Genomic DNA, 18,946 nt, shown 5'->3' with positions numbered 1-18,946 from the left:
GAAATTTATCAGAGGAAGGAACACATTTTTCCAATATTCTTTTGGCATCTACCTGCAAGCCAATGTGTTAGGAAATTTGATGGCTACAACAAATTTGTGTCACACTGCCGTATCTAAATACATAGTCTAGATAAATGTATTTTAGAAGTAAAATAGCAGCATTAAATACAAAACTTGAAAATACACTAAAATATATGAAAACACCGGCACTGTTGATAGTGCAGAAATCTGGATTGTTTCATAAGCTGCTGGTGATCTTCCGTTTTGGAAGGTAATTAAATAATATTTACATTAAAGCTTCAAAATGTTGATGTTTAGGCTCATATGTCAGCTTAGCCAGTTAATGGTATCCAGTTGTTTGGTCAAGCAAGCACTGGCCTGATTGTACTGTAAGGAAATTTCTTTTTTTTTTTTTTTAATTGACTTTGTAATAATATTACATTAAAAATATATATATATATGAGGTCCCATTCAACCCCACCACCCCCACCCCACCTCTCCCCCCCCAGCAACACTCATTCCCATCATCATAACACATCCATTGCATTTGGTAAGTACATCTTTGGGCACCTCTGCACCTCATGGTCAATGGTCCACATCATGGCCCATACTCTCCCCCATTCCATCCAGTGGGCCCTGTGAGGATTTACAATGTTCGGTGATTGCCCCTGAAGCACCATCCAGGGCAGCTCCATGTCCCAAAGATGCCTCCACCTCTCATCTCTTCCTGCCTTTCCCCATACCCATCAGCCACCATGTCCACTTTTCCCAATCCAATGCCACCTTTTCTATGTGGACATTGGATTGGTTGTGTCCATTGCACCTCTATGTCAAGAGGAGGCTCAGATTCCACCTGGATGCTGGATGCAATCCTCCCACTTTCAGTTGTAATCACTCTAGGCTCAATGGTGTGGTGGTTGTCCTTCTTCAACTCCATCTTAGGTGAGTGTGGTGAGTCCAATAAATCAGATTGTAGGTGCTGGAGTCTGTTGAGGCTCAGGACCTGGCTATCACATTGTCAGTCCAGAGATTCAAATCCCCTAAATATATCTTAAACCCCAACACTAACTGCAACTCCAGCACATTAGCATGAAAGTCTTATGAAGAGAGATCCCATCTGAGTCCAGATTCATCACACATAAATACCAGTTCCAAAGAGGGGCCATCTGACCTGGTAGTTAACCCCATCGGCCATGACCATAACTCCCATGGGTCTCTTTAGCCCTCAAAGGAACCAATATCTGGGGGTTGTATCTGCTTTATCTGTCTCTCAGACTCTGCTCAGTTGTGCATAAGGGCAATCCTTCTGACAGCCTCCAGACTCTTTTTTAGAGACTCGTAGCCATATAAACTCATATCTCCTTTCCATTTCCCCCTTACCTTAGGTCAAACAGCATTTTAAAGTCATGTTATTTTATGTAGACAGGGATATTCTCCTGATCCGCATTGAACCTTCCGTATAAGGTCATTTTCCAGTTGCATCATCAGTTGGTAGTTGATAGTGGTCCCTCGGTGCCAGGGAGGCTCATCCCCGGGTGTCATGTCCCACGCTGGGGGGAAGGCATTGCATTTACATGTTGAGTTTGGCTTCGAGACTGGCCACATTTGAGTAACATGAAGGCTGACAGGAGGAAATTCCCAGGCACAATGCTGCTCTAGGCCTTGTTCTTATTTTAGGCTTATCAGCTCACAAGCATAGTCATTAGCGTCAGGGGCTCACTGTTGAACCGTCACTCCCTCCCGGTCCCCGCCGCTGCACCTGGGAGACTGTCGCTGCTCCCCTAGGGACCACGACAGAGCACCACTGGCCAGGAGCCCAGTACCCCCCCTGCTGTGGTTTTTAATTGTTGCCACTATGAGTATATCCAAACATTACCATGCACACTGGACATATGTTCTGTACAGCTCCCTGTCAGCCATATATCACCTGTCAATGGTATCCTATACCAGTATTCCTCCATTGCCATTGTTGAACCACTCTGTGATCCAGAACTCCCTGAAATTTGAAGCCCAATATAATGTCAGGGTCCCTTACTAGGAAATGGCATATAGCGATGGGTTTAAAGGTTAGATAAAGAATACGTGTTGACTTGGAAAAAATTCTACATCCTATCTTTTCCTTTTTTTTTTTTTTCCACCTAATCATTGAACTTCTCTTCACAGGAGCCCTAGACCTCAGCAATGCATATATATAATATACAGCACTCCCATACATCCACCACAAAACCTTTTCCCTTCCACAGTGATACTCTTACACCCTGTTCACATCATATTCACTTAACGTGATGTACAGAGTCTAGGAAATTTCATGGATTTAGATCATCAGTGAGCCGATTGCATCTACGGCTGATTACATCTACAATCGAGTAAGGAAATTGCCTTCAGCAATGAGAGATGTCTCACACAATGAGTTGAAGACCTTAAAAAGAGAAGTGATTTCAGCAGTCAGAGAAAGAATTCCCATCTTTACTTCACACACGCAGCTTCTCCTGGGGAACTCATCGAGAAAAATCATCAGAGTTCTGGGCTTGTATCCTGCTTTTAGCAATTTGGTCTTGTGTATCCCCACGTTTGTGTGAGATAATTTCATAAAATCTCATAATATTTATAGATATCTCCTGTTGGCTCTGTTTCCCTAGAGAACCCTGATTAATACATATACTTTTACCTTAAGCCCCTGATTTTGTTTAAAATTTGGATGAATTTTATAGCCCCCTACTTTTGCAGCAACTCAGATTCCATGAACCTGGGCTCCCCATAGTCTGTCAGGTACCACACTTTAGGCCTATGGTCATTTGACTTTAGAACCGAACATCCATGGTCTTATACCTCCCCACTCATCCAAAGGTCCGGCCATTCACAATTTTCCTACTTTTATCTATACTTTGCCTATTAAGGTTGACCTTGAAACCTGGATGGATGTGTCATGATGATGGGAATGAGTGTTGCTGGGGGGGGGGGGGGGAGAGGTGGGGTGGGGGAGTGGGGTTGAATGGGACCTCACATATATATTTTTAATGTAATATTATTACAAAGTCAATAAAAAAAATAAATAAATTTAAAAAAAAATTATTTTTGAATGAAGGAAAAGTAAGCATGAAAATACATTCTGGTGTTTAAAGAGAAGATGAGGGTGCGTGGCATTCGTGTGCTTCTTTAAAATACGCCTTGCGTGTCTGCTGTGAACTAGACTTTATTCCAGTCTCTGAGGATGCAGGCGATGGGGAATGGGACAACCGCACTGCTTCTTTCCACACTGGAAACCACTGAGAGAGCCAAGATATCTCACAAATAAACACAGACTCCTAAAACCCAAGTTGCTAGGACATTTTAGAGAATGGAGGCAGGAGCAGAAGAGGGTGGCATGAGGAGACAAGACCTAGGAGACGGAACACCATCCACACCTGCAATGTGACCGGGAGCCCTATGTCCAACCCCATGTGCTAGACCTATTCAAGAGGCCGCTTGGGTGGGGGAAAGGGAGCCACAGGAAGAAGCTGATCTCACATTTCTGGAGTACTACCGTGGGGCAAAGAGAGGGAATTGGTTCTGAGGCCCCTGAAGAAGGAAGACAAGTAGTGGAGGAACACTAGGGGGCAGTGTGACAATATGCCCAAACAAAGGAAATCCACCAATTAGAGAAAAACTCATTTTAAATAGTTACAAAATATTCCACAATATGGATTCATGCAGTTTTTCCTAATGTTTCCCTATTATTGGGCATTTAGGTTGGTTTTATTTTTTCCCACTGCAAATGAGGCCTCGGGCATGTCCTTGCATACAGACGCTTTTATTCTATAGAATATCATGGCTTTCTAGATCAAGGGACACTTAAAAAATTTAAACTGTGTTTCCATATTGCTATCCAGAAATGTTAAAGCAATTTATCACTCCCTACTAATTTTATCTTAATGCCCTCCTCCTGATAAAGCCTTATAGAAACTATTCCTTGCATAAGATCACCCAAGACAATGATCTGTTACTTTTAAAGATCTTGATTTTTCCATCATTTTAAGTATTCAAGTAGAGGGCGGCCTTTTCAAGGGATGCTGTCTTACAACTTTACTGTTATATCCAGGGATTCAAACACCCTTAGGAGACTTTGGGCAAAGCTCCTGGGCGTTTCTTAACAACCCGAAATTATGTTTATGATGTTGAGTTTATGTAAAGAGATAAAACAGTTTACAATGGGTTTCATCAGAATATATAAAGGCATAGAACACCCTCCAAATTATGAAATCTGACTATAGAGAAAATAAAACAATTTCACAGAAAATGGAATTAAATGGCCTTAGTATACCTTCTGACTCTTATTATAGCTCCTGTTTAGGTATGAGTGGTATCCATTCATAGCACCAAGCACCGTCCTCACTCCCAGGAACACCACACATTTCAATCCCTGGAGATGAACCATTGCCGCCATCTTGATTTCATACCAATTGTCTATGAACTGACACTAGATTTAATTTACTCTCTGGGATGGGGCCATAAAACGTTCTCCTTTGATCCACTTCCTTACACCCAAGGATCGAGGTGCATTGTTTTTCTCTCCAAAATATTCAGCCTCATATTTTACCTACCTGGCTTCACTGAAGTCTCCCAAACCAAAGTCCCAAGTCTCTTGTCGGTAATTTCAAGTTGGATTTTTTCCGTCATCTGCCCAGCATAGACTTTAGAAAAGGGATGGATTTCTCCAGGGCTCCTGTAGGATAATCTCATCTCCTAGAGGAAACATAGCAATGGATTTAAAGTGGTAGAGGATGGGAAGACCTGGTCCCTTAGAATAAACAGGCCAATGGAATTTACCCTGCAGATCTACCTGCATCTCATGCCTGTCTGAAGACAAAATGGAGGGACAGTGGTTGAATCTTGTAAACATACAATTTGAGGAAATACTATTATACCATCCAAGGTAGATGATGTTGTGAGCCTAGCTTACCACAGCACATGCTTCAGAGAAAAATTCTTAGGATCTCTAGGGTCTTCACTAACGATTCCAGGAGATCAGAACCTTAAAGTCTATAGAGAAGTGAGAGCACCGGTTAAGGAAACTCATCAGTTCTCAGCCTAACTGGGAATACCAAGGGTCAGCTATCCCATTGTCATTTCAGGTCCCTAGCTCTGCTCTGCACCTCACTCTCCAGGACTCCTGGGGACAAATGATTCTGGTGAAATTGCACTAACTTCCTGGCCAGGATAAAATTAAGTAAAGGTTGGTTATGCAAATCTCTGGTTCCTCTGGGAAGCAAGCTCCAAGGCTCTGGAGAAATCGTTTTTAGAAACTGATCAGAGGAGACGTCTTAGATTGTAAAGAGTTTTGATGGAAAAAATAAAAGAGTTTTGATGGAAGACAACTCTGAATAGAGTTAACTTTGATCAAGTTTATCACTACTTGTTACTATTCTCCATTTCCTATCTCTTGTTCATTTTGTTGTTATTCTCATTTAAGGAACACACCACATCCTACTCATCTCTGTATCACCGAGGTTTATGGAAGGTCTTGCAACAGTCAAGTAGGCATCCTAGAGGACAAACAAGTGACTGGGGGAGAGAGTTCCTGCTGCATTGGCAGATTCAGAGTTTATAAAGGAAACTGGGAAAAATAAGCAGACCAAGATTAGAGAGTATTACAGTTTCATTATCCAGTATATCTAGAAAAAGAGCACTAAATTGATGTTTGCAATTAGCTTTACTGCTTGTTGTCTGAGGTGACTTTGGGAAAAATCATTTTTCCTACTTTAGCCTTAGTGTCCAAAAAGGAGAAATGGGAACACTGACAGCTAACCCTCTCGATTTTGTCAAGCCTTAGTCTTTTCACTCTTGGTCTCACTGGGCCTTACAATAGAAAAATCACATTTCTCCAAAAACATTAAAATTGACCAATCTCAGTATTAACTAAAAGACTTAAAATTTATTGCAATTTGGTTTTCTCATTCAAATTGGAAAACAATTAAATTTTGAGATTTTATTCTGGAGATGGTATAACCAGTAGGACAATCTCATTCTTTACTGTTGAGAGAGATACATTGTGCAGAATCTTTGTATATTTATTTGTAAATTTAGTAGCTTTAAATAAGAGAGCAAAACTCTGTTCAATCAGTAATATCACTAGGGTAGCCTAGTTCCAAGTGTAAGACTGTATGCAAGGAAACTTTTATTGCCAAGGCACCTGTAATGAGATATTAGAAACAACTAAATGCTGGATAACAGCAGAGGGCTAAATAAGATCTAGAGTTTTGGCTATTTGTCATATTATGCCCTGTTAAAATAATATGTAAGAATAGTTTTAATTGCACAGAACATATAATCTCATGTAACAAATGAAGAAAATTAAATACTTAGTATAAAATGAGCTAGTCGTTCAAGAACTTTAACAAATACCTGTTGAGTGCCTTTCTTAGGCAAAAAATCAGGCCTGGAGGCAAAGATGCCAGGCAAACTGAACTTCCAGTTATAAAAAAGAAACAATGAATAATTTAAACACAAAATAATTACATTAAATGCCAAAATGTTAATTCTGCCTGTGTTAGCATATTGGATGTATGTAATATGATTAACACTATTTTTCTCTCTCTTCTTTTAAAAGAATGAACATGTTTGACACTAATAAAGAAAAAGATTGCATTTTGTCAAAATTCTCCCATTTGTAAAACCTGCTGAGTTAAAGTAGATTCTACCAACCTTTGGTGTTATTTCCAGGTGTGTAGAACCAGACAAGACATAACGGGAACCAAAGTTCAGGGGTTCCAGTGGGGGTGAGGTCTGCAGACGCTTTCCTTGGAAATGAGCTTCTTCTTCATCTATTTTCTGAGAAGGAAAAACAGAAAGATATTAGAGAGAAGAAAAAAAGTAAATAAATCAAAACACTGCCATAAAGTTTATCTATATATTTTTAAAAGTCATGTATGATTTTATTCAACAGATGTAATATTTTTATAGAAAAAGACATATATATATATATATGAATATGTTGATATACATGAAAAAATTTTTCACTCTTTTGTTTTTTTAGGAGGTACTGGGTATTAAAACTAGGACCCCGTATGTGGGAAGCAGGTGCTCAACCACTGAGCTATATCCTCTCCCCAACGAGAGTTGATTTTTTCGTTTGTTTGTTTGTTTTTAGGAGGTAATGGGGATTCAACCCAGGTCCTCGTACCATGAAGAAATTTTAATGGTGGTTATCTCAAGGTCAAGGAATGTCTTGTGACTATTAACTTTTTATTAAAGATCTCTGAGTTGTTATAATTTTTTTTACAAGGTGAGCCCTCAAACCTGGAAACAAAAAGGCTTCCTTTTGATGCCTTAGCAGGGCCTGGTAGCTCATTTGTCGGGAGCTCCAACAAGGGCACCCAAGGGTGGAGACCTGCCCTCTCTCCACTGGTGGGGCTGCTCGCGTGAGATGCTCTGCCACGTAAGCGCCAGCACAGGAGTCGAGGAGAGTGATGTCAAAGCCGAGAGGCCCAGAAACTGGAGGAGAAGAAGAGCACTCAGGACTACCGGGGCAGCCAACCAAGGCACAGACTAAACTTGAACGTCGAAATAAAAAGAACAGTTGAGATGTCTCGGATACAGCTCAGTAGAGACTTTATGGAATGAATGAGCAAGAATTTAAACTGGAAATTATTCCAGGAGATGGTGTGGTGAGACCAGCCTGTAGCTCTCATGGGAGTGGGAGGAGTTCCCAGGGGACTTCTGGGGAGCTGGGATGTTCTGCTTCTTGATCTGGGTGCCAGGTACGTAGGTGTGTCCACTGTGAAAACTCACTGAGTGGTGCAATTATCTGCATATTGATTATACTTTTTAAAAAAAGACTGTAAGTAAAAGGTAGATAACCTAAACTGGACCTGGATGATCAAAAGAAAGAAAAGTCTCCAATTGTATTGATCAGAGATGCAAACTGTGATGGAGAGGAAACCAGGGAACAGATGTGGGGAGCCATCCAGGAGTCAATACAAATATGCTAAGAAAGACTAACAATCCCAGAGGGATACAAAGGTGGAGGAAAGGCGATCATCAAATAACGGAAGACAATTCCCAAGCTGAAGGCCACCAGGCTGCACACACGAACCACACCCTGGGTTGAAGCAAGAATGAAAAGCACACCTATTCTTATCTAGGTGATAGTCTTTAAACTCTGTGAAAGTTTATCTCAGGATAAAGCATGAAAGTTTACAAACTCATGGGCAGAAATAAGTTTCTTCAAGGGACAAAGCATCATTCTGGAGTTGGAGATCTTCCCTGCAATGTGGAGGACTAGAAGATGGTGCAAAAATGATTAAAAACATGCTGAGAAAAAAGAACTAACCCAAGAACCCTATGACCAGGAGGTAGAATGCATCTGCCAGAGTGAAACAAAAAAAGTATGCAAGGAGTCAAGCTGCAGATCTCTTGCATACTATCCCTGAAGACTAAAGTTGATCAATGAATTTAATAGAACAGAGGCCTCGAGAGGTGAAAGGTGACAAAGTGGGAAAACAGTGGTGACCAATGACCATTGCAGTAGAAATACACATTTGCTGTAAATGGACCACAGTATACTGGGCATAGCCCATGCCATTTTTTGATGAAGAAATGTGAAAATGATAAAATGAGTGAGTATATCAGCATACCATCAGTGGAGTTAGTATTATAGAAGGATTTACACAGGAAATGAGACCCAACACCACTGCACTTATGGATTGAAACACCTAGCTCTCCCAATTCTCTAAAAGTGCTCCATTTTTGAAAAGCTCATATCATATGCACATATAATTCTCCTGTACCATGAACATTTTATATAATCTGTTTAGTTAAAAATTTTTGTCTGTTTGGTCATTGATATATCTCCAGCCCCTAAAATAGTGCCTGGAACACATAAGGCACACGATAAATAGTTATCTACTGAATAAATGAATTTCTCTAGAGTAGTGAGGTTGAATAGAAATATGATGTAACTTAAAATTTTCTGGTAGCCACATTTTTAAAAAGCAAAAAGAAGCAGGTGAAATTAACAATACATCTATATTTTACTTAATCCAAAATATTATCATTTTAAACATGTAATCAATTTGGGAAATTTTTTTTTTTTTTTGGTCCTGGGGTTGAACTCGGGACCTCGCACATGGGAAGCTGACGCTCAACCACTGAGCCACATCAGCAGCCCTGAGCAGGTTCCCCCGTTTGTTTTGGTTGTTGTTTGTTGTGGTTTTTTTAAGAGGCACTGGGAACTGAACCTGGAACCTCCCATGTGGGAAGAAGTCGTTCAACCGCTTGAGTCACATCCACTCCCCTGTAGGAATTCTTAACATGATATTCCTGTTCTTTCCTTCCTATTAAGTCTTCAAACTTGGGTTACATTTTAAATTTTTTTCTTTTTTTTTTCCTTTGTTTATTTTTTAATTTTTTTGTATTTCAGTTTTTTCTTTTCTTTCTTTCTTTTCTTTTATTTCATTTTTGCGGTGCCTTTTAAATTACTGCACATTTCCATCCATATTAGCCACATTTCAAAGTGCTCAATAGCCACAGGCGTCTAGTGGCTACCTCAGTGGACAGTACTGCTCTGAAAGTCAGAAGGGAAAGCACTCAGGGCAACAATACATAACATAAGTTCGACTTGTGGTTTGAAGTGAAGTAGGAGGATAGAGGAGGACAGATCACATTTCATTCACTCTGGCTACTTTCCTAAGTATAGAAGAATCTTGGCAGAAGAGACCTGATATTATTTAGGTTTGTAAAAGTTGCTGGATAGAAAATAGATAATAAGTGAAAAAAAAATGAGACCAGGAAGAAAAGTTTCAAGGACTTTGCTATATTTCTAACGGAGGATAATAGTGGCTTGGACCAATGATGGCAGTGGAAATGAAGGGAAATGAAACTGGTTCAAGTTACATTATGAGAGTAAAATTCATTGAGCTTAATTGTACATTATATGTGGGAAAGAGAAGAAATGGATAAATCAGCTTTGACCAAGGAATGGAATTTAGTTTTATATGCTAAATGAGGAAGATAGCTTTTTTAAAAAAAGTCATTTTAGAGTTCAAAGTCAGGCCAACCTAGTGTTATTCATAGATATGCCTATTAAACAGTCAAGGAGAGATGTGATATGGGCAAGTACAGTTTGCAACTCTGAAGAGAGACCCGGACTGGAGATATAGATTTAGGAATCCTCCACTTACTTGGAATTCAGTTATGGGACTGGAAGAATTCAAAAAAACCATCCATGAATACAGAAAAGAGAAATCCAAAATCCTGTTCCAGGAACTCAGTATTCAGGGGCAGATTTCAGGGCAGAGGAGATTTGAGGAGGTGCTAGAACAGTAACAGGAAAATTAGGAAAACATGGAGTCCTAGAATCCTAGAGAGGACTGTTTCAAGGAAGGGGTATCAATGGTAAAAGATGCTGCTGAGACTTCAGATAAGAATAAATTAACATAGGGAGCAGATGTGAGCACCTGCTTTCCACACAGTAGGTCCCCTGTTCAGTTCCTGGTGCCTCCTGAAAACAAAAACAAACAAACAAACAAGCAAACAAATGAAAAACCAACTCAGGGGAGCCAATGTGACTCAGTGGTTGAGTGCCATCTTCCCACCTACAAGGTCCTGGGTTCAATCTCCAGTCCTGGTAACTCCAAAATAAAAGTTAACATGGAGGTGATTGGGTGACTGGTGACTTTAAACAGAACCATTTTAAGAAATGGTAGTGAAGTAATTGAAACTGAGGGCTTTGAGGACACAGAAGGAACTGAGAAAATATAGAGACTCTGACGTGTCTCTAAGAGCCAAGCATTAGGGAGAACTAGAAACTGGTTGGAGAAAGAATAGTCAAGGCATTCCCAATGGGCTGGCTAGGTTAGACTGTATTTGGTTAATGGGAGGGGTACAGGAGGATAGGAAAGCCTGTTGGTGGACATGAAGGCATATTTTAATGGATTGGTCTTTAAAAAGAAGGCCACTTCCTCACTGCAGGAGACTGCAAAAAATGCAGATGGCACAGAATTAGATTTATAGATTTGACATGGTGGCACAAGGTTGTTTCCATCTTAAAGATAATTCTCATTCTCTTATAATCCCAAAATTCTGTCCACATTACCTTTGTTATTGAGGCATCGCTGGGAATAAGGTACAAGTGGAATTTACACTCTTCAGGATGGGTGTGATAATAGAGGAGTGTGGTAGAAGTGATGGGAACTGAGAGACGGGTACCACTGGCAATCCGGAGCAGAACTCCCATCAGAGAGAAGCTGGGGTTTTCCAGGACAGCATAGAGAGGCGCCACCCGGGCTGGCTGCTCCAGGACCATCCCTTCGTCCTTAAAATGGGTGATTTGGAACCAGGCGACGTCGACCTCACCTGCTGCAGGAGAACCACCACGGCAATGAGACCAGATGCTCCCCAGTCACCCCACAGCCTCCTCTCGCCCTTCATTACCTTGGAGAGCGATGAAGTGGGGCAGGTAGATTTCGGCTATGGCCTCCCCGGGCTCTGCCGTGATGTCAAACAAGGGGCCTGCCACCATCCACTGCTCGTGGTGCTGCAGGGCCAAGTCCAGGTGCTGACCCCAGGAAGCAAACGCCATCTCCACGGTCACAGCCGCCCTCACCACGAAGCCGAGGTTCGTGGCCGGCCACATGTACGAGCCAGCTGCGGGGAAGCAAACGCTGGAGAAGCCAGAAGGGAGAATCGTGAGGGCATTCAAGACCTGGACTTCAGCCACTTCCTGTGGAGGAACGTGGAGCTGGGGCTGGGCAAGGGCTCCAGACCCAGCTGCAGCTTCACAAAACCACAGCCCTCGGGGAAGGGAGCCGAGCGCTCTGCGCCCCAAGTCTGTCTTCTGCTCATGCTGAAATTAAGATGCAGGAAACAGGCATATTGCTGACAAAAATTTCAGATATCTGAAACGCTGAATCCCGTACATTCCTTTATATTCAGGTTACATAGAAATAATCAGCATCTTCTATTCTCACCTGTATCTGTTTCCACCTTTATCAGTTAACTCAACATCCACATTGCCTCCAAGTCCCAGAAACCGATTATGTGTACAATCTCTTTTAATCCCTGAACAGAGATTAGTAGTCAAGGAGGACACGACTTGCTTCTCTGCTGAAAAAATATTTCCTGGAAAAAAAAAATGTTGTGCCGTAAGATGTGACTGTGGGCGTGGCGAGGCTGGGGGAGCCCTGGAGGCCGAGTCTCCCTCGCTGTGGGGAACAGGGACATTGAAGAGAACAATGTGTGGCTACAACATGGGGCTGTGCTTCTTTAGAAATGGTCAATGAAGGCACAAGAATGTCCTTTGTTGCTAATAAAATTGTTCCCCACAATTAAAAGGCGTTTTCAGGAGGCAGGCTGGGCAGGTTTGGTGCTGGGCAAACTTGCTGAGGGCTGGAATCAATGCAGCTACATTTCCTACATAATCCTCAACAGAAGTATTACCTTCTGCCCATGAGTAAAGTCGAGGCCAGAGAAAGCACAAGAGCAAAAGCTGAAAAGGCCAAGAACTCTCTCTCCTCCTGGTGCCACCCCCCAGACCTTCCCTGAGTCCCCCGAGCATTTCTCTCCGCTGTCCAGCAGCGAGACGGTCACTCGCGGCACTCAGGACCCTCCACGCATGCGCGGCTGGACTCCGTTTTCACTCTCAGGCTCAGAGTGGTGGCGATTTACATAGAACAGGTATTTGCACACTGCCTAATAAAAGTCTCTTATACACCGCATGTGACAACACTCGTCGACCAAGAACTATCCATGTTGGGATCTCATTTTTGTAATGTGTGTGTGGAGAGCAGGCACTGCATGTAGGTGTAATGAAAAGCCTCGACTGTGTAGAAGGTTTCTCAGCCTCTCTGAGCTTTTCTTCCCGTGTGGGAGATGGAGACAGTCGTCCTACTTGCACGGATAGACCTCGTTGCGTGGCACCCAGACAATCACAAGCCCTCAATGTCTGCTAGTAAAACCAACATAAATTAACTTCCCCATGACCACCTGGTTGGCAAGCACAGCAGCTGGGCTGGGCATCGGGGGATTGTGGTCACCCTTCGGGCTGAAGTGTGGTTTGCTGGCCTGGCGGGGGAGCAGCCGTGGCAGGCCAAGCCGCTGCCCCCATAATAGGGTGGTTGGTCGGGCCCACCGCCACCCCTGAAGGAAGCTCGGCATGGGCGCAGAGTGCCCTCGGGTCTCCCCTTCTCGGCAGCCATGCTTCCGCGGCCGCCCCTCCTCCCAGATGGCGCCACCCGATGCCTTGTGGGGCGGCACCCTTCTTCTTCCTTCTCCCTGCGCAGGCGCAGGGCAGAAAATTCCAGTCTGCCCTTTTCCCCTCCCCCGACAGCAGCAACAGCCAGGCGTGGGCAGAAAATTCCAGTCTGCCCTTTTCCCCTCCCCCGACAGCAGCAACAGCCAGGCGTGGGCAGAAAATTCCAGTCTGCCCTTTTCCCCTCCCCCAACAGCAGCAACAGCCAGGCGTGGGCGGAGAAATCCAGTCTGCCCTTTTCCCCTCCCCCGACAGCAGCAACAGCCAGGTGTGGGCGGAAAAATCCAGCCCACCCTTTTCCCTTCCCCCGACAGCAGCAACAGCCAGGCGTGGGCGGGAAACTCAAGTCTGCCCTCCACCCCAGCAACAGCAGCCACCAATCCCTAAACCCTGCCCCTTCCCCCAGCAACAGCGACAGCCAATCCCTAACCACCACCCCTCCCCCGTCCAGTACCGCCCACTGACCTTTCGCCGTCAACCAATCAGAACAGGGCGTGGCTTCGACCAATCAGCCTTCCCCAGCCCCTATAAAACTGTTGCCTCTCCCTCAGTAAAGTGGACTTGCGTGTTTACCTTGTCTCCGCGGTAGTTCTTCTGCCATGCGCCCTCCAGTCCTGAGAGCCCCCGACAAGGGCCTGGCCTCCCTTGTCCCCAGTTCGTCACCTGCTTCTCCAGGCGACCCATTCGTCGCCGGCTTCGCCGGGCGACCCCGTCAGCCGAACCGCGCAACCCCTTGTGAGACCGATCCCTCGTCTGCTGCCAGACCGACCCCTCGTCCCAGGTGGGACCGACCCCTCGTCCCAAGCGGGACCGACCCCTCGTCCAGAGCTGGACCGACCCCTCGTCCGCAGCCAGACCCCACCTCTACCGACCGAGCAAGCCGTCGCAGTTGGCGCCCAACGTGGGGCAAAGCAACCCCACCACAGCACAACGTGGGGCAAAGCAACCCCACCACAGCACAACGTGGGGCAAAGCAACCCCACCACAGCACAACGTGGGGCAAAGCAACCCCACCACAGCACAACGTGGGGCAAGGCAACTCCACCACAGCCTCACTCCATAACCTGGCGGCCCCCCCCCCCCTCCTCTCTTCTCACCTTGGGACTTCTCTCGTGCAACATTGCTGCTACCTGAGCCTTGGCTACCTCATATGATCCACGGCAGTCTGGGAGAATCGCTGGATGGCTTTCTCCTTCCATGTCGGGGGCTTATACCGACCCGCTATGATTAAGAGGAGCCTTGGATTTCTCGGGAGCACGCGCTTGCACGTCTGAAGTAACCCTACCATAGCCCTACGCTCTCCTCTCTTCTCACCCCTATCTTTTCGCTCTGCATTGCTGCTCCTGAACCTTGGCGACCTCATACGATCCACGGCGGTCTGGGAGAATCGCTGGATGGCTTTCTCCTTCCATGTGGGGGGCTTATACCGACCCGCTATGATTAAGAGGCGCCAATAAAACTCTCAGGAGCGCGTGCCTGAGCACCTCCACCCCTGCCTTCACTTCTGCCTCCTCCCCTCCATGCTTGCTCCCCTTTGCCTTGCTCCACTGCTCGTTGTTCTGCCCTCCCCTCGTCGGGGCCTTCTCTTGGCCCGCGACCACCGTCAGAGCCCCACCGGCTCCGACCCCTCGTCTCACCGCGCACCTCGGCTCCCATCGCCACGCTCTCAAGGTAAGGGCCCCTTTTCTTATCGGCTCCAAAAGGCCATTAGCAATGGGTAACATCCTATCTGCTAAGCAAGCCCCGCAAGTTCGGGCCCTTGCCGGTCTCCTAGACACTCACCGGTGTAAGATCTCTTTGAAACAGCCCCAAGTCTTCTGTAACCGCGGCCCCCCATGCCGCCATCGCTCTCAAGCAGCTCCAGCCCCGCTAAACGACCCGCAACCCACTTTCCCCAGCCCGCGGCCTGCTTTCTAGCATCCAATAATGTTTCTACTCTTGCCTCCCCATACTTCTGCGGAGCTTCCTCCTGTCTCAACCTCACTCCTCTTCTCAGCCATCCAAGGCATCCTTTCTCATCCCTCGCCCACCTCCTTTTTTTTGCTTGAACCCCCATTGCGTTGCAGATTGGGCCGCCCCATGTCAGCCCGCCCCGTTAACATCGGCCTCTCTCGCGCCCGTGGAGACTTTGGCCTTCTTGTTGTCCTCGCCTATGTCTCCACCACTCCCGACGCTGCCGCCACCACCGCTGCTGGTGCCCTGACGCGACTTGTCCTCACCGCTGCGATCCTCCAGACCATCACACAGTCTGCCTCTACCGCTCTTCGCCGCCAAGAAGAGATCAACTACCTGTAACGTGCTGTCATTCGGGACTTTTAACAGCAGATGGACCTTATAGCCACCGAGATCAACAAGAATTGGACATTGGCCACCCTTGCTTGCAATGGCAAGATACCGCCCCCTAAATTGTACATTTATATCCCCGTCATACTCACCTCCCTCTTCAGCCCCGCTTCCCTCATTGCTTACTGCCTCTTGGGCTTCGGCTACTTGTTGCTGCTGCCATCCTGGCCCTTATTTGAAAAGAAGGGGGAAATGCGGTCATCAGTCGGGCTGAAGTGTGGTTTGCTGGCCTGGCGGGGGAGCAGCCGCGGTAGGCCAAGCCGCTGCCCCCATAATAGGGTGGCTGGTCGGACTCACCGCCACCCCTGAAGGGAGCTCGGCATGGGCGCAGAGTGCCCTCGGGTCTCCCCTTCTCGGCAGCCATGCTTCCGCGGCCGCCCCTCCTTCCGGATGGCGCCACCCGATGCCTGTGGGGCAGCACCCTTCTTCTTCTTTCTCCCTGCGCTTGCGCAGGGCGGAAAATTCCAGTCTGCCCTTTTCCCCTCCCCCAACAACAGCCAGGCGTGGGCGGAAAATTCCAGTCTGCCCTTTTCCCCTCCCCTGACAGTAGCAACAACCAGGCGTGGGCGGAAAAATCCAGTCTGCCCTTTTCCCTTCCCCCGACAGCAGCAACAGCCAGGCGTGGGCGGAAAAATCCAGTCTGCCCTCCACCCCAGCAACAGCAGCCACCAATCCCTAAACCCTGCCCCTTCCCCCAGCAACAGCGACAGCCAATCCCTAACCACCACCCCTCCCCCATCCAGTACCGCCCACTGACCTTTCGCCGGCAACCAATCAGAACAGGGCGTGGCTTCGACCAATCAGCCTTCCCCAGCCCCTATAAAACTGTTGCCTCTCCCTCAATAAAGTGGACTTGCGTGTTTACCTTGTCTCCGCGGTAGTTCTTCTGCCGTGCGCCCTCCAGTCCTGAGAGCCCCCGACAAGGGCCTGGCCTCCCTTGTCCCCAGTTCGTCGCCTGCTTCTCCGGGCGACCCCTTCGTCGCCAGCTTCGCCGGGCGACCCCGTCAGCCGAACCGCGCAACCCCTTGTGAGACCGATCCCTCGTCTGCTGCCGGACCGACCCCTCGTCCCAGGTGGGACCGACCCCTCGTCCCAAGCGGGACCGACCCCTCGTCCAGAGCTGGACCGACCCCTCGTCCGCAGCCAGACCCCACCTCTACCGACCGAGCAAACCGTCGCACTTGGCGCCCAACGTGGGGCAAGGCAACTCCACCACAGCCTCACTCCATAACCTGGCGGCCCCCCCCCTCCTCTCTTCTCACCTTGGGACTTCTCTCGTGCAACATTGCTGCTACCTGAGCCTTGGCTACCTCATACGATCCACGGCGGTCTGGGAGAACCGCTGGATGGCTTTCTCCTTCCATGTCGGGGGCTTATACCGACCCGCTATGATTAAGAGGAGCCTTGGATTTCTCGGGAGCACGCACTTGCATGTCTGAAGTAACCCTACCATAGCCCTACGCTCTCCTCTCTTCTCACCCCTATCTTTTCGCTCTGCATTGCTACTCCTGAACCTTGGTGACCTCATATGATCCACGGTGGTCTGGGAGAATCGCTGGATGGCTTTCTCCTTCCATGTCGGGGGCTTATACCGACCCGCTATGATTAAGAGGCGCCAATAAAACTCTCAGGAGCGCGTGCCTGAGCACCTCCGCCCCTGCCTTCACCTCTGCCTCCTCCCCTCTGCGCTTGCTCCCCTTTGCCTTGCTCCACTGCTCGTCGTTCCGCCCTCCCCTCGTCGGGGCCTTCTCTTGGCCCGCGACCACCGTCGGAGCCCCACCGGCTCCGACCCCTCGTCTCACCGCGCACCTCGGCTCCCATCGCCGCGCTCTCAAGGATGCCGCTCAGCCAATCTGGGTCCCCGGGAGATACGTCGAACCCGCCACCTCAGCAGCGGATGTCCCGCAGGGCACAGCGCCAGATGCGAGTGATCCAGCACCAACTGAGCCAGCTCACCCTCCACCCCGAGAGGCAACCATCCAACCCTGAAGTCCGTTCGCTGCTCGCACTCTACCGTCAGTGCAGACGCCACAACCCTCGCCATGCTGCCGAGCCAATTAACATAGTCTCTCTCCTTCTCCTTATGCTCTCCCTCGCCACCTCTGGCCAAGCTAACCCCTCTCACCAGCCCCGCTAAACGGCCCGCAACCCGCTTTCCCCAGCCCGCAGCTTGCAGAGCTTCCTCCTGTCTCGACCTCACTCCTCTTCTCAGCCATCCAAAGTGTCCTTTCTCGTCCCCCGCCCCCCTCCTTTTTTCGCTTGAACCCCTACTGTGTTGCAGATTGGGCCGCCCCATGTCGGCCCGCCCCATTAACATCGGCCTCTCTCGCACCCATGAAGACTTTGGCCTTCTTATTGTCCTCGCCTACGTCTCCACCACTCCCGACGCTGCCGCCACCATCGCTGCTGGTGCCCTGACGCGACTTGTCCTCACCGCTGCGATCCTCCAGACCATCACACAGTCTGCCTCTACCACTCTTCGCCGCCAAGAAGAGATCAAATACCTGCAACGCGCTGTCATCCTGGACTTTTAACAAGCAGATGGACCTTATAGCCACCGAGATCAACGAGAATTGGACATTGGCCACCCTTGCTTGCAACGGCAAGATACCGCCCCCTAAATTGTACATTTGTATCCCCGTCATACTCACCTCCCTCTTCAGCCCCGCTTCCCTCATTGCTTACTGCCTCTTGGGCCTCGGCTACTTGTTGCTGCTGCCATCCTGGCCCTTATTTGAAAAGAAGGGGGAAATGCGGTCACCCCTCGGGCTGAAGTGTGGTTTGCTGGCCTGGCAGGGGAGTGGCCGCGGTAGGCCTAATTCTGCTGCCCCCATAATAGGGTGGTTGGTCGGGCCCACCGCCACCCCTGAAGGAAGCTCGGCATGGGCGCAGAGTGCCCTCGGGTCTCCCCTTCTTGGCAGCCATGCTTCCGTGGCCGCCCCTCCTCCCAGATGGTGCCACCCGATGCCTTGTGGGGCGGCACCCTTCTTCTTCCTTCTCCCTGCACAGGCGCAGGGCAGAAAATTCCAGTCTGCCCTTTTCCCCTCCCCCGACAGCAGCAACAGCCAGGCGTGGGCAGAAAATTCCAGTCTGCCCTTTTCCCCTCCCCCAACAGCAGCAACAGCCAGGCGTGGGCGGAGAAATCCAGTCTGCCCTTTTCCCCTCCCCCGACAGCAGCAACAGCCAGGTGTGGGCGGAAAAATCCAGCCCACCCTTTTCCCTTCCCCCGACAGCAGCAACAGCCAGGCGTGGGCGGGAAACTCAAGTCTGCCCTCCACCCCAGCAACAGCAGCCACCAATCCCTAAACCCTGCCCCTTCCTCCAGCAACAGCGACAGCCAATCCCTAACCACCACCCCTCCCCCGTCCAGTACCGCCC

General features: G+C 48.0%; 1 protein-coding gene across 12 annotated transcripts in view; it reads right to left on the bottom strand.

The window, feature by feature from the left end:
* CARD8 (caspase recruitment domain family member 8) overlaps nucleotides 1-18,946 on the bottom strand; it is a 101,516-nt gene that overhangs the window by 49,257 nt on the left and 33,313 nt on the right. For 5 of the 12 annotated variants that reach the window (XR_011646387.1, XR_011646388.1, XM_058280510.2 and 2 more), the window contains 7 exons: nucleotides 18,220-18,297; nucleotides 15,661-15,738; nucleotides 11,946-12,096; nucleotides 11,410-11,639; nucleotides 11,072-11,334; nucleotides 6,682-6,807; nucleotides 4,581-4,722 (listed from right to left, as the gene is read on the bottom strand). Coding sequence is in view for 9 of the 12 variants with exons in the window: in XM_058280510.2 (XP_058136493.1) it covers nucleotides 4,581-4,722; nucleotides 6,682-6,807; nucleotides 11,072-11,334; nucleotides 11,410-11,639; nucleotides 11,946-12,096; nucleotides 15,661-15,738; nucleotides 18,220-18,297 (1,068 nt within the window). In the remaining 3 variants the exon portion in view is untranslated. Of the gene's footprint in view, nucleotides 1-1,380; nucleotides 1,551-4,580; nucleotides 4,723-6,681; nucleotides 6,808-11,071; nucleotides 11,335-11,409; nucleotides 11,640-11,945; nucleotides 12,097-15,660; nucleotides 15,739-15,865; nucleotides 18,298-18,946 lie in introns of all 12 variants that reach the window. The other 7 variants (XM_012523926.4, XM_004455078.5, XR_009181641.2 and 4 more) reach the window with 6 other exon arrangements.

The sequence above is a fragment of the Dasypus novemcinctus genome, chromosome 18 (assembly GCF_030445035.2).
Source record: "Dasypus novemcinctus isolate mDasNov1 chromosome 18, mDasNov1.1.hap2, whole genome shotgun sequence".
NCBI classification, from domain to species: Eukaryota; Metazoa; Chordata; class Mammalia; order Cingulata; family Dasypodidae; genus Dasypus; species Dasypus novemcinctus.
This window is presented reverse-complemented; position numbering and strand designations above follow the sequence as displayed.